The following is a 14,462-nucleotide window of genomic DNA, read 5'->3' as shown; positions in this document are numbered from 1 at the left end:
CACAAAAAGGCGCAGAACCATACGAGTCACAACATTCTTAGTAAGGAATAGGAAATGACAGGAAGTGACAAATCAGCTTTATTACCAAAGCGGAAGGTCGCCTGGGTGCTTCAGTCCGTTGAGCATCCGACCCTTGGTTTCGGCTCAGGTCATGAGCTCACGGTCCGTGGGATCGAGCCCCACATGGGGCTCCATGCTGTTAGCACTGGGCCTGTTTGGGATTCTCTCTGCCCCTCCCTCGGTCTCTCTGTCTCTCTCTCTCTCTGTGTGTCTCTCTCTCAAAATAAATAAGTGCACTTTAAAAAAAAAAAAAAGGCTGAATTGTGTTTTTAGTCTAACACATTTCTTGGAAGCACAGATTATTGAAAGAACCTTCTTTATGAATGCAGTCTGACACAAAATTCTATTTCGCCTCTCGCACTCCTGTGCGGGTGACCTTTGCAGGCCCTTCACCCGAACCCCCAAGCAGCAAGACAGCCGCAGTGCTCCTGCCGCCTGTACTCAATGCAGTGAACTGTGGCTTGGCCCTCTGTCAACTAAGTCAGCAGAGCAAACTAACACGCTCGACAGGTGTGTATTCATTAACAGGATGTGCAAAAACAGGTATTTGCTGGAACAGGGAGCAGATAACGTGCCCTTCCTGATTTGGGACAGTGTTAGCACAAACTGTCCTGTGCTGATGTTCAGCACGATAATTGTTCCTAAGGAGCAGCATTTTCCTGCAAGGGATGTTGTCGTTTCAATATTTTCGCCTCAACGTTGAGTACTTTCCTGCTGTCTAGAGCAAAATATAAGCATGGAAAGGTGAAATTGAGCAAATGAAAGACACTCACAAATAAAAGAGATTAAGCATCGCTAAATCTTTGAATCTATTCAGTCCGTAAAGTAAGAGTGATGACCGCTGACCACCTGTGTGTCTTTTCTAGACGGTTCGAGGGCCCTTAAAGGAATAGTATCTCGTAGGAACGGCTAACGTTTACAGCTTTGCAAAGAATCGAGCTAAACCTTTGTTTGCATCATCTCATTTAATCCCCCCAACAACCCAAAGTGCTGATAATATTATTATCCCCATTATGTAAATGAAGAAACTGAACTTGAACCCAGGTCCCTCTGAGGGCAAAACCATACACACCCACGGAGGCTATAAAGACTCTAAAAATGTTAGGATGAGCACTTCGAACAAAGGCTTTTGACTTAAAAAGTTCATACGAAGACACAAGCCAGTGAGAGACTCAATGGCAGGTCTTTCTTTTGGCCTAGGAGGGAGGTGCTTTTTCCCGGAATAGGTATGAAGACGAAGCCAAAGGAAATGGCCGATTTATTTTTTTCCAGACGAGGTATTTATGTGATGGATATTCTGAAGACAGGAGTATTTTTCCTTTCAGTTGTTTGCTGTTCTGGTGGCTCAGCCCTAGCCAGGGGACCTAGAGAAACTCCAGAACGTTGTGAGCCCATGGCTTCCCAGCAGGTTACCCCCGTCTGGGTCAGTCTGGGGACCAGCAGTGCACTTCCGCCCCTGAAGCCCAACCTGAGTTAATGACAATGCTGGGGCCCTGCTGGACCTAATTCAATGCTGAGAGCCATGAAAAAAAGAGCTCCATAAATCTTCTGCCCACGAAGAAAAGGTCGGGCTTCCCGCTTTGGGATAAACAAATTCAGCATTTCAAAGCAACCTGTTAGCCACTCACCACAATTTGCATACAAATGCCAACAAACAACCTCCCATTGTTAAAACAAGCCGCTTAAGGCGGTCGGACTTTATTGCCCACCAATAGCGTTTGTCACAATCCAGGGCCTTGCAAGATTTACCTCCTAACCTGCTTCACAATCAAGTGTCAGGCTGGGAAATGACCCTTGACATTTAGCAATCCCGGATGGACAATCCTCCCTCCCCTCCCCTCCCCCCCCTCCCCCCCCCCCGCCTTAGTCTCCAAGCAGCACCACCTCCAGGCTATGTCAGCCTGTGAATTCGGTAGCCAGAAGCGAAGAATCCCAGGGGAAAACGAGCTCCAGCGCGATCAGTGCTGCCCCGGATTTTGCACAGAGAATAGGTACGTTTCCTCTTTCCTGCCAAACAGTTTGCGTTTGAATGTTGACAACACTGCTGCTTTTAAAGAAATGGGGCTGCTCTTTTCCACACTTTTTTCATATTTTTTTTAAGGTTGGTAAGGAAGAATACATTTTTTAGATGTTTTGTATTTATTTTTGAAAGAGAGCGCACGCGAGCATGCAAGGGGGAGGGGCGGGGGGGCGGTGAACAGAGGATACAAAGCCGGCTCCACGTTGCTGACAGCCCCAAGCCCAATGCAGGGCCTGAACTCACGAACTGTGAGATCATGACCTGAGCTGAAGTCGGCCTCTCAGCGGACTGAGCCACCCAGGCACCCCATACTGGTATTTTTAACACACGCTACCGGAAGCCTGTTGACGGTTTGATCCAGCGCTCGTAGAAAATATAAATGTATGTTTATACATTATTATATAAATATAAATATAAATAATATAAATATAAAATACTTTTAATAAATAAAAGGCTTATGGGAAACTAGAAACAATAGTTAGGAAGTCATGATCATCCCCCCCTCCCCACGCACACGTTTTTTAACTTGCACTTCATTATTTAAAGTTACCTACGCAATAAGTAATTTTCTTGAGAGAACACTGATAATCAAAGAAACATATAGACTCAACTATAAAAGTACAAATGGATGCATAAGAGCCATTTGGATTTTGAAGTAAAAGGTAATCCTTTAATGAAGATGCTAGGTGTGTGGAGAGGGGTGGGTAATGTGTAACTAACCTTTGGTGTGACCTTGAATGCAGGACGCAGCAAGATATTTGTTGCTTTTATTATAGCCTCTGGTGAGAGGTTCAGTTCCGGAGGAGAAAAAAGGATCCGCCCAAGTTACCCCTGTGTGGCTGGGACAAGCAGGTTGAAGATGAAATAGCTTGCGGATTTCAGGTTCTTCACCTATTGGCCCAACAAAACTCTCAGCGGCTTATTTTTTTTAATTCCTTGGAGAAACACCGTGTGATGACAACTTTGGATACTTCGGAATACCTAGAATGAAAGTACAATTCTTAGCTTGATGGAGAATAAGGATATGCTTCTAGGTGAAAAGTAGTATCCTTAAATCAGCTTGGAGATGGGCACCAAGTTTAAAAGGTGGGGATGCATTTGACCTTAGCAATGCTTCATTAATTTTCAGATCCATTTCAATTGCTTCTCCTTAACTCCCTTCATGAGCAACTTGTTTTCCTTTGGACTTCCCATACGACATTGTAACTCTTTAACACAATAGTTCAGGAGTGCCTGGGTGGCTCAGTGGGTTAAGCATCTGACTCTTGATTTCTGCACAGGTCATGGCTCAGGTCATGAGCTCACCCTTCGTGAGTTCAAGCCCCACATGGGACTCGTCACTGACAATATGGAGCTGGTTTGGGATTCTCTTCTCTCCCTCTTTCTCTACCCCTCCCCTGCTCGTGTGCTCATGCTCTCTCTCCCCCTCTCTCTCTCTCTCAAAATAAGCATTTTTTAAAATATTTTAAAAAATTAAACGATAGTTGAAAGAGTGGGGAAACCAAAGAGAAAGACAGTTGTTTATTTACTGACAGCCTGGATTCAGATGCTTACTGCAAGACATCTCATTCTCCCTTCACTTCATTCTCTCCTTGGATCACAAGGAGATCACCCTCCCCACTGGGAGCTCACAGTTTAATCCCCAAATCCGGGTGAGAAATACCCCATTTATCGAGGCAACTGTGAGTGAAAGTCTTGGGTATCAAAATCACATCCACTAAATGTAGTAAAAAAAAAAAAAAAAAGGAAAGAAAGAAAAGAAATGCCTCGGCGTGGACTCCCAACACTGGAAAAGTAAGAGACTGCTTTTAGAAGTGTGGTGTTTTTCCACTGTCCTCATCAGTTCCCCAGGGAAATTCCAAGGGGAAGAGACCAGGGATAAAGAGCTTTCTGTATTTCTCTTGGTTTTAACTGCTAAAACAATTTTTGTTCCATTAGGTTTGTAATATGAGAGCTTTCACAGTGAATTTACACAACAGCCTCTGACTTTATTAATTCATCACAACGAACTTAGTCTTCACGTGTCTAAAACAAATTGCTGACTTCCCACAAATTCCAACATCTGCTTACACACTGCCTTGAAAACTCGTTCAATGGAAAATGAGTCCAGGATTTCAAAGACTGTTCAGCTAGCATGGCACATATGTATACATGCTATATACATACGTGTATTTATATACATATAAACAGTTATCAACTCCGCTCTTCAGGATTCTGCTCAGGGTAATCCAACATCAGTCTGATCTGCAAGATACAGGCTGCTAAACGCAATCTGAAATAGCCTCCAACAGGCCGGCTGGCTACTAGCTACACTAGATGGAAGGAATCTCCTAGAAGTCTTGAGGAATGATGGATGGATGCCTTGAGATATTGTGTAATTGCTTATCCAAAGTGTCTCCCAGGATAGCTCATCAATGCCTTTCCTGGAATCCCTTTTAATATTCATAGAATGGCGAAAGTTTGTAGAAATATGGCTGGCAGGCCTCCCCCATAATACATACTTTGAAACTCTCCAAAGCAGATCCATTGGAAAATCGCCACTATCCTGCAAGCAGTATGCCCCTAGCTGGCTACCCCCGTCTCCGACACCTCCCCAGGTCTATCTCCAAATTTCCAGAATGGCAGACAGGTGAATTACGCCATCACACCGCAAAATGGGCTACAGCATTAGTCGACTAGCCAGGACATGTTCAGGGTCGAAAACTGTACTCCAAAGAAAGAGTTGTCAAATTTTGAAAGCGCGTTTAATTTTGTTACTTCATTGGATCTCAGATTCTCAGATCAATTCTTAAATCAGCCGAGTGAGGACAACATTGACAGAATGACGAGAGGGAAGAAGAGTGAGTTGGTGTCTAAAACAGTCCTTTTTTCCATTACACTTGTGACCCACAGAGTCACTGACTAAATTAATTTCATCTAGGGAAATGAACTGGATTTTTTGCTAACTAGGACACCCTTCCCCACCCCACACCCCGCCCCCCACAACCCCAAATAGGTACATAAAACCAAAATGTTATCAGTGGCCACTAGATTAACCCAAAAGGAAACAATTATATATCTCATTAGTAGATGAGAGGCTAAAAGCAATAAATTAAAAACAAATATTAAAAATGCTATATGCATTCTGCAGTTCAGCTTGAGTATGCACAATCCGAAATACTACAGTCAGGTAAATAGCCACTGGAAAGGCAATAGCTCTCAAATTTTGAGGAATATTCTGTTGGGCCACTCTGGTTCACCCAAGACCCTCATGTATATTAATAGAAATAACGACTATACCTCCATACAATAATCTTATAGAGATTATCGCCCCCATTTTATGGGTAACAAAACTGAGTACTCAGAGAGCTTAAGTAATTTGCCCAAGTTCACACAGCTGGTAGAGACAATGGCAGCATTGGAACCCAGGCTGTGAGACTCCAAAGTGCACTTGACCACTACTATCCTGTATGAGTTGGGCCTCATCGTTCCGTGTAACTTTCAGAGGCTTAACGTTATTCGGGCCGAGACAGAGAAGAGGACCAATTAGAGGTTATAAGGAAAAAAATCTGTCCTGGCCCCAAAAAGGCTAGTTCCAGACTCATGATACTAGATGTCACTGCTTTCAAGCTTTTAGCCTATAATCAACCCATATTGAAACCAGATTTACGAGCTCTTCAGAGGAGAGCTTTGTGATTTTCTAAAGCAGACATGTTTGGTATTTTAGAAGGTCAAACCCCCTATGGTGCCGTGTTTTTAATAAAATCAGTTCAGCAGAAATTAGAGACACCCCAGTCAATTTCTAGGAAGCCTCTGAACCATTCAAAATAAGGGGGAGGGGGGGAAGAACATAAAAGACATAACCGCGTACAGACCCATTTTTTCCAAAGGGGTAGAACGTAAGGGGTGTAGATATAGAAACATCATGGCAAATTTGGTCCCATTTGTCTCCGGTTTGGGCAAATTTCCACTTGGAAAAAATATTACTTTTGGGGGGAGTTCTATGTCAATATTAAACAAGGGCTGTTCCTGGTCAGCCCGGCCTTGTACTGTCACCTCAGAGTAACAGTAAACATCTCTATGAGGGAAAAACCAACAAACCAGTCATCACCTTTCTTACATCACCGAATCAGGTAGGTAGTTATTTCATGAAGGGCCCTTTATCTCCTCGCTTGGCAACTTCCACCCTCTCAGAGGAAAGCAAAAGGAGCGCCTATATTTAGTTCTTGGTAAAAATCAAAGTTGAGAAACCTGTAATATTTTCGTCGAAAGGCCAAGTTCTGCCCAGATCTGACTTTTAAGACTGGTGGCGAGGGCATGTGCGAATACAAGTGAATAAATATCTCATTTAGTATTTATGAATACTAACCATGAAGGGGAAAGGGCTCGTAATGAGGAAGAGACACAAGGCCAGTCTCTTATGCGGCTAGCACCTTAGCACCCGGGACACCCAGTCTGCCCACGAGGGCGGGGGGGGGGCCACAGGGCCACCACCCCACTGAACGGGGAGGTGTCAACCGCCTCGTGAGTTTCCAGAAGGAACAAGAGGCAGCGAACGCAGAACACGGAAGTGGAGACATTCGACGTTCACCTTCCACAAAATGTGATCGCAGCACCCGCCGAGACCCAGGCCCTTCCTGGAGGATGGAGTTTCCTGGTTTCCGAGTGTTTCAAAATAGAAGACTATTTTTTATTCTTTTTTTTAAAGATTTATTTCTGAGTAATCTCTACACCCAATGCCCGCAACCCCGAGATCCGGAATCGTATGCCCTACCAACTAAGCCAGCCAGGCACCCCCAACACAGGACTTGAAATCCTTCGTTGCCTTATTTAAGGAATTGCCGAGTTCCTGGTTAACTGGTATTTGGAAGAAATGAGGTGAATAGAGAATAACAGCAGGGCCAGCAGGGGAAAACTAACTACACAGAGCTAATACAAACACTGCCTACCCGGAAGAATCGCCGAGCTCGTAGGATGCTGTGCATGAAAGGAGAATGGCAAAGGAGCGGGAAGTCTTCATTTTCAAGCTGCGAAGCTCCTGTAATTTGATCTGGAGTACAAGTGCAGGTGAGGGTAGAAACCCCAACGACTGGCAACTTCAGTGAAGTCTCTTCCCTAGACAGGTGTGCATAGTTAGGCCCCACAATTCTGTGGCTCCCTCAAGAAGTGCCACTCCTAAAACTTAACCCATTTTATAAACTGTAAACCACGCATGCAAGAACCGTAATTCTCAAAAAGCACAATACGAATGCTGTCATTTATTAAAATGTGTATTTATTCCATAGCCTACTTTGTATGGGGCTGTGGTCTACCAATTATTAAATAATCTAGGTTATTGTTTTTAGACTAGTCATTGCAACTCAGATTCTTCCATGAACGTGGCTACTGCATCTGTCTTCAGGGATCCAAATTATGCTGATCATAAAATATTCCCCCAAATACGCACACACGCAAAGAATCCCTTAACACTTATCAAAGACAACCCCATACTCAAATATGCAGACTATAGGTTAATTTTTAGCAGAAGTTTCAGATATACAAAAGAATCGAGGAAAAAAAAAAATCCTATGTGGCAAATTCTTCTCACGTGTAAGATAACAAAGACCTATTTGGGGGAAAAATATGCAAATGCAGCATGGGTTTAAATTCAGCCTGAGAAGTGTTGCCAGACAGAAAAGTCGGGCAGGAATGGAAACACAGTCTATCAGTGGCTGAAGTCAATGTCAGGGGCAGGGGGTCCCAGTGGTACTGTGTGTTCTTTAAATCTCAATTGATACAAATAACGTTCACTGTTGAAACCCTTTCTAAACATTGAGAGGTAAAAAAAAAAAACAAAAAACAAGTTAGCATAACACTGTGTTGAAGGAAGGTTTGCAAACTAGGAGCATGATACAATCAAGTTTGGCTAATTTGGGGTCCACAATATTTAACGTGATTTGACACAAAGTTAACCGATAAATTAATCAACAGCAAAAGGAGACAATGACTAACTTGGACTAGGAGAAGTTTCCTTTAGTGGGTTTGGTCTGGCTTTCCTTTTGGGGTTGGAGGTAGACACATTTTAAAAAGAAGCATTCCAGAGCATCTGGAGTAAGCTGAGAAATATTACCTTTGCTAAGGCAACTCCAGATACTGATCCATCTTATCTGACCTGGTATAAGTAAGTCTAAGATTTCTCGCAGATAAAAGCTAAAAACCAGAACTGTCCTAACAAAAAATGGGGTGGGGGGGGGGGGTGAGACACTGAACGATGGGCAGTACACATTTGGAAATTTTCCACGCTGTGAGAAAATTACAAATACACAAGGAAGAATGAACAAGATCTTGGTCTTGTTTCAAAACAAAAAAAAACAAAACAAAACAAAAGTCAAGCCCAATCCTAGAGTGGAGACCTTATCAGAATCAGCAACAGTAGAATCAACAACAGATCTTCGTTTGTGGAATGAACGTGTCGTTTCTTACACTTCCCACTTAGTTTGTTTTTAATTTATGACAAGACACGGCTAAATTTCAGACAAAAAATATAGATATATTTTTTAAATCTTTACAATAAATCAGGACGTCAGAGCTGACACAGAGCACATGTCAGTTTATTTAGGTGCTCGATTCCAGCTCGCGCAGATGCAAATAACCCTGGTAACAGTTGAGTGCACAGTCCTCTCTTTGCTTTTTCTAATTTTAAAGCAAAGAATACATCTGACTGCCTTCAAGTCTGTGCAAATAATCCTTCAGAAGAAATATCCAAGATTCTGTCCGCAGAGGTCGTTTGGTCTCTCCCAGATGATGACGTGAGTTTGTTTTTCTTCAGATAAAGTGCTCCTGTCCAGCAGAACTCAAGGCCTTCAAAGCGTCCGAGAACTTGGGTGCGGATGAGGCCCTGTCATACGAACTCCAGCTTCCCGTGCCCGCTGTACATGCCCCAGTGAACGAGCGAGAGGATCTTGTCGTTGCTGAGGTCCGCCTGCCTCAGTTTGTCACAGGTCAGGCAGCAATTCTCGTGCCCGCTCACGGGCACCATGCATTCCAAGTCCAACTTTGCCACCTGCCCCTTTTTGGAATGGTGTCCGTGAAAGCTGTAATGCAAACGCGACAGCATCTGCTGCCGCTGGTCCTGCAGTCTCTTGTTCTCGCTTCGAAGCATCCTCAAGGCTAACATGATAAGCAACACTAAAATCAGGCCGCCGGCGATGGGAACAGCGATCACCGCTGCCCGGAACCACAACTCTTTGGAAGAGGTCAGCTCCTGCACTTTGGTGATGAGGTTCCTGCTCCCGTCGTGCCGATACCGGTTTCCTGGTCCTGAGGGAGTACAAGGAACGAGGAGACTGTGTTAACCCCTCCTGTGGACTGGACACTTACGATCATCTATCCGTCTGGCACGACGCACCCCATCTAAAAGAAGCTTACAGTGACCTCGGCAACTTTCAGAAAATGAATGTTGCAAACACGATGCCCAGAGGCTTATAAAAAAACAGGTGTTTAGAGACTGTCGTTACTGAAGAGCAATGGTCTTCTGAGGTCTTGAACGTGTAGAAAAACCAGGCAAAGCCTATCGTGTAGACAGACATCTAATGCTCAGGCAGACATAAAAGCGACTCAACAGAGATGCATCTTTGCACCCAGCCATGCCTCTCCCTCCGGTGTCTCTAATTACATTCACAGCAAAATCAACAGCAGCAGGCACACCAAGTCGCGGCTGCCACAAGCCCGTAGATCAGGCAAGCGTTCTGGTTAGAAAGGGCTTCCACCTACCTGAGGCCTCCCCCTTGGGAGGAGCCAGGACATCCTGCAGCCCTCTGTAATTGCACATATCTTCATGACAGCATCCCAGCGTGGGCATGGTGGTGCCAGAGTGGTTCCGTGCCTGTTTGGCTTGGCAGACGTCCGCTGTGCTCGCGAGAGAGTCCAGGCAGCCATGGGTGAGCGGGGAATTTGTGTTCTGGGGATCGAGAAGTCTAGAGAAGCAGGCGCTCAGCTCAGATTTACACATATAGCCAGTGGCCACGCAGTGGGCAGCATCACAATAGCATCTGATTTCACCTGAAAACAAGGAGAAATTGCGTCACACTCCTTCAGGGGGCAGATAATGCATCCCCCTAAGCAACTGCTAAATCGCCAAGATCAAAGGCACTAACTTTTAGAATATTCAGCTGAGCGCCTACAATGGCAGTCCCCGGTAGACTGGAAAAGCCCTAGGTGCTTAAGTTTCAATCCAGTTCAATGTAATTTTAGAAATGTATTAATCCCAATTGCAGAGTATCAGAGTTCAGCCACGTCTGATGAGTTAGCAAGGAATTAAAAATACTACTGTTGGTTTTGAAGGAAAACAATCATCACGATAATTTCTACCGTAAGGTAAATTACACTGTTTATTCATCTTAATCCTACGTGACCATACAACATAAAAATGCTAGGCTTTTTGATTTTGTCAGTATAAATATTTGATCGGAACTACTGAATTGTTTACTACCTTAAAGGGCTGTGCCAAGATTTAAGAGCTTTAGCTAACACCTTATAAAGTTATTAACTAGAAACACAACAATCTAGAAATTGCTCCGGTCAGGAGGTTTTAAAACTATGAAACTGGGCAGCTATTTGCAACCTCTCTAGAAAAGGCAAACTTTGCCTATAAAGATCTTTTCATGCAGAGGAGCTTTTAGTCAGTATATTGTAAAACAGGAACTAGGCAGTTTACAATTAGTGGTTTGCTTGCCAAAGTCAATTTCTTTCAACCCAAATGGAAAGTCATAAAACTGGGGGCGGGGGGGGGGGGGGGGAGAGCGGGAGGAGGGGTGGCGGGTATTAAAAAAAAAAAAAAAAAAAAGGCAAAGCTAACTTCTCCGCCCCTTAACTCCCCAGTTTTACATGTAATTCAACATGGGATCTAAAAGGGGAAACGTTGAAACTGAAAATCCTCCCCTGGTTGAATGAAAAATCCTTAAGGAAACCTCAAATTTTTCTCCAGGAAGTGATTAAAAGTTTCCTTTATAAAACTTATTTGGGGAGTTGCAAGTCACTAGTAACATTTTGCTGCATGCGCGCCCTGAAGCTTTTAGCATCAATTTCTAGTTGAAATAATCTGGGTCTCCGAGCTATCCCTAATACCATAGCTGACAGTGGACTCAGGTCACTGTCGTATGCCACAACTAAAGCTACTAGAACGGAACTTAGGCACACTACCCCTTCCCGGCTTCCCAATCTGAAGTTCTGTCTAGTTACTGAAACCTGTGCTCTGAAATTAAACACCAGGGACTGTGGCTTTATAGACCTCTTCCTACCCTCTCCTTTCTTCCTCCTCCTCTCCCTGAATGCGAATGCCTGAGTAAGGTGTCTCATTTAATTATCTGTCCAGATTCCAGGCCACCGTATGGTGTGCTCAGTTTTCACCAGAGGCTGCTAATGCTTCGGTTCTTAAAAAAAAAAAAACAAAAAAACCAAAAAAACAAAAAAACAAAACCTGCCAGCTAAACACAGATCTTTGGCAATGGGGAGTTTTTAAACCGTCCAAAGCTGGAGGTCTTTCTCCTATCCTAAATCTGCGCTCCCTGTCCCGGGTCTGGGCCCAAGTCCCTTACCCGGGGAAGACCTTGGGGCTGGAAACCCGCTTTGGCTGGGTTTTTGTCTCCTCTTTCCAATCTTGATGTTTTGCATAAAGGTCACCACTCCTAGGTGGGGAGGACTACATATCCCTAGTCTAACAAATTCCATGTATAGATTTAAAGTAGAAATAAAACAGATGAAAAGTCCATTCTGATCCTATTCACCTCACTCCTAGCACAGAAAAAGAAAAAAAGTTAAATGTTTATGAGAGCCTATTTAAAATGCTATATTTGCCATGACCTAAAACAGTCTAATAAAATTTTGACAGGTAACTACGAAAGTTCTAACAACTTTTTTTTTTTTAATTGGAGCCACATTTGAACAAGTTGAATGGACTTTTGTATTACTGTATTAAAACTATATTTCTGTCGTTTCATAAAGTTTCTTCCTGTGGCATGCGAAAGGCCCAAAAAGGGGACTGGTATTTGAAAACAGTGAACAATGCTCTTCTGTTCCCCCCCCTTTCTTGTTACTGTATGTAGTGATTACACAAAAATGTCTGCTTTAGTCAAGATGGCTACAGGAGAGACTGCTGGCTTCTTTTAAAGCTTTTGAAGTCCGCAGCAGTCAGAAATCTCTGATCCCCTAATTATATCATTATCAGGCACATAGTTTCGGTATCTGTGACTTCATGTCAGCCTCAGTCCCTCCCTGTTCTGCCGGCCTTTGATAGGGCCAGGAGGCTCCCCTCTGCAGGCTACCAGGGCTGTTATTTAGGGTTAATTACACCCTTCCTTCCAAAATAAATAAATACTGTAGCACATCATCCTTGCTGGGCTAGCTTATCCTTTAACCTCATGCCTGCTACATGGCAATTAGAGAAGGGGGGTGGTGCAAAAGCGAAATAACGCTTCCCAGTTAAAAAAAAAAAATTATCTGTTCACACAACTATTCATGGAGTTGGGGAGGGGGGAGGTGAGGGGAGGGTAACGTTGAAATCTAGGAGTTCTGGTTATTTCGACCTGAAAGGCGAAAGCCTGCAGGGGGAAATAAAGACCCTGACCTGTGCCTCTTTTTCTTTCTTTTCTTTTGTTTTCTCTTTCTTTTTTTGGTAGTGTGTAAAATACGAGGTGAGCGGTAAGTGGGACCGCTGACAGAGCCTACTCGTCCCAGCCACCGCGAAGCCACACAGCACACACTCCTGCACAGAGACACACACTTCGAGCACCTACTCTCGCACAGGGAGTCACGCACACTCGCTGGCTCACAAAGACACTCACACACACAAAGCCACAGTGGCGGACAGGGCCGCACGTGGAGACGTGCGGGGACACCCCCACACTCCAGCGCGGTGCCGCCCGGCCGCCCCCGCCCTCGCCCTCGGGGTGCGCAGGGAGGCGGCGGCCCAGCGCACTCCACCGCCCCGCTCCCCGGCTGCAGACGTTCAGAAGTTCGCTACGGACGGACTTCCAAAAACATTGTGACAAGCACTTGCCCTGAGGTCTGACTCCACCTCCACGCGCCGCGCCCGGGACACCCGAGGGGGCGGCCGCGAAGCCACCGCCGCGACTTCTAAGAACAGGCAACTTGTCGCGACCTGCGGGCTCCAGCGCAGGAGGAAACCTCGCCCGCCGCTAACAAAGCCTTGGCAGCCGCCTTCAAAGGCCCGCGGCGGCGGCCGCCCCGGGACCCCCCGCGCCCCTCCCCGGGGAGCCCGCGCCCCGGGCCGGCCGGCGGGCACCCACCTTTGGTGAGCAGCACGGCCATGGCGCAGAGTTCGAGCTGCAGCCAGATGAAGATGTAGCTGGAATGGCGATCCATTGACGCCCCCCACGGCCGCGGCGCCCCCGCCGGCTCCCGGAGCCGCGGCGCAACTGCAGCCTACGACTCCCGGAGCGCGCAGTGCATGGGTGCTGCCCGGGGCGGCGGGCGCCGTCAGCGACAGGGCGAGGGCCCCGGCCGCGGCCGGAGCATGGAGCGCGGCTGGAGGGGCGCGGAGGAGCCCAGACGACTTTCGCGACTCGACTCCGCAGCCAGCGGCTCCTCCGCTCCGCTCGGCGGTGCACTCCCGCGTGAGCTACCGGCCTCGATCCGCGTTGGCCGGGCACTCCGCGAGGGGAGAAGCTCCCCGAGCGCACGCAGAGACCGCCAGCCGCGAGCTCCAGCCTGCGCCCGCCTCAGCCGGCCCGGATCCGCGCCGTAAATAGCGCCCCGCGCCGGGAGCCGGCCAGACACCGCCCCGCCCCCGGCCCCGCCCCGGCAGCGCCAGCGCCGTCCGATTGGCCGCCAGCCTCCAGTCAATCATCCCCGCGGCGAGGAGGCGGGCCCAGAGGGGGGCCAGGAGAGACCTGCCCCGCGGCTCCTGGCGGCGCCGGCGTCTAGGGCCGCGGGCTGGGAGGCTGCCGTCTCCCGCGCTCCCCCTCGCGGATGCCTGCGCGTCCGTGACCTTGTGGAGGCGCGGGGTCGATCCCAGCCTCCGGGTCTGTCTCTGGCACTCGACACCGAGACCCTCACAACTCAGCCTTGGGCCGGCTTCTTTTTTGTTGCCCCCGAAACACGCGAGAGACCGCGCGGCCGCCTGCGAAAGCCCTCCCGGGCCACGCTGCGCGCTTTAGGAACCCCAGGGACAAGTGGCGGTCCCCCGGCGTGCGCCGACGGCCAAGGCGCCCCTGCCCAACCCTCCTGGCTTGCGTGTGGCCAAGGAGGGGGTTCCGTCGGGAGCCCGGAAGGGGGGCGGCCGGGCGCTAGGGTCTGCTTTCTGCCTTCCCCCAGCCGCCCTCCCTCTCAGCGCATCCGCCTCGAGCCGCCTGCCCTGTGATCAATAAAGCCCAGACAGACAGACTGTTGATCAGTGGGAGCCGCT

The 14,462-nt window shown here is 47.2% G+C and overlaps 1 protein-coding gene and 1 long non-coding RNA gene across 2 annotated transcripts; one reads left to right on the top strand and one right to left on the bottom strand.

Annotated features, from left to right (window-relative positions):
* The first annotated feature begins 1,929 nt into the window (after nt 1–1,929).
* On the top strand, nt 1,930–9,359 carry LOC144616964 (uncharacterized). The gene is made up of 2 exons (XR_013556923.1): nt 1,930–2,051; nt 8,868–9,359. It is a non-coding gene; the product is annotated as an uncharacterized LOC144616964 (long non-coding RNA).
* Nucleotides 7,309–13,811, bottom strand: BAMBI (BMP and activin membrane bound inhibitor). The gene is made up of 3 exons (XM_060659074.3): nt 13,345–13,811; nt 9,812–10,099; nt 7,309–9,358 (listed from the first exon to the last, which is right to left on the bottom strand). The coding sequence occupies exons 1-3, from the start codon at nt 13,418–13,420 to the stop codon at nt 8,940–8,942; spliced, it is 783 nt and encodes a 260-aa protein (XP_060515057.1). The 5' UTR covers nt 13,421–13,811; the 3' UTR covers nt 7,309–8,939.
* Between the last annotated feature and the right edge of the window lie 651 nt (nt 13,812–14,462).

This window comes from Panthera onca, chromosome B4 (genome assembly GCF_046562875.1).
Source record: "Panthera onca isolate mPanOnc1 chromosome B4, mPanOnc1 haplotype 2, whole genome shotgun sequence".
Classification (NCBI taxonomy): Eukaryota; Metazoa; Chordata; class Mammalia; order Carnivora; family Felidae; genus Panthera; species Panthera onca.
The sequence above is the reverse complement of the archived record's forward strand: the minus strand, read 5'-3'. Positions and strand labels throughout refer to the sequence as shown.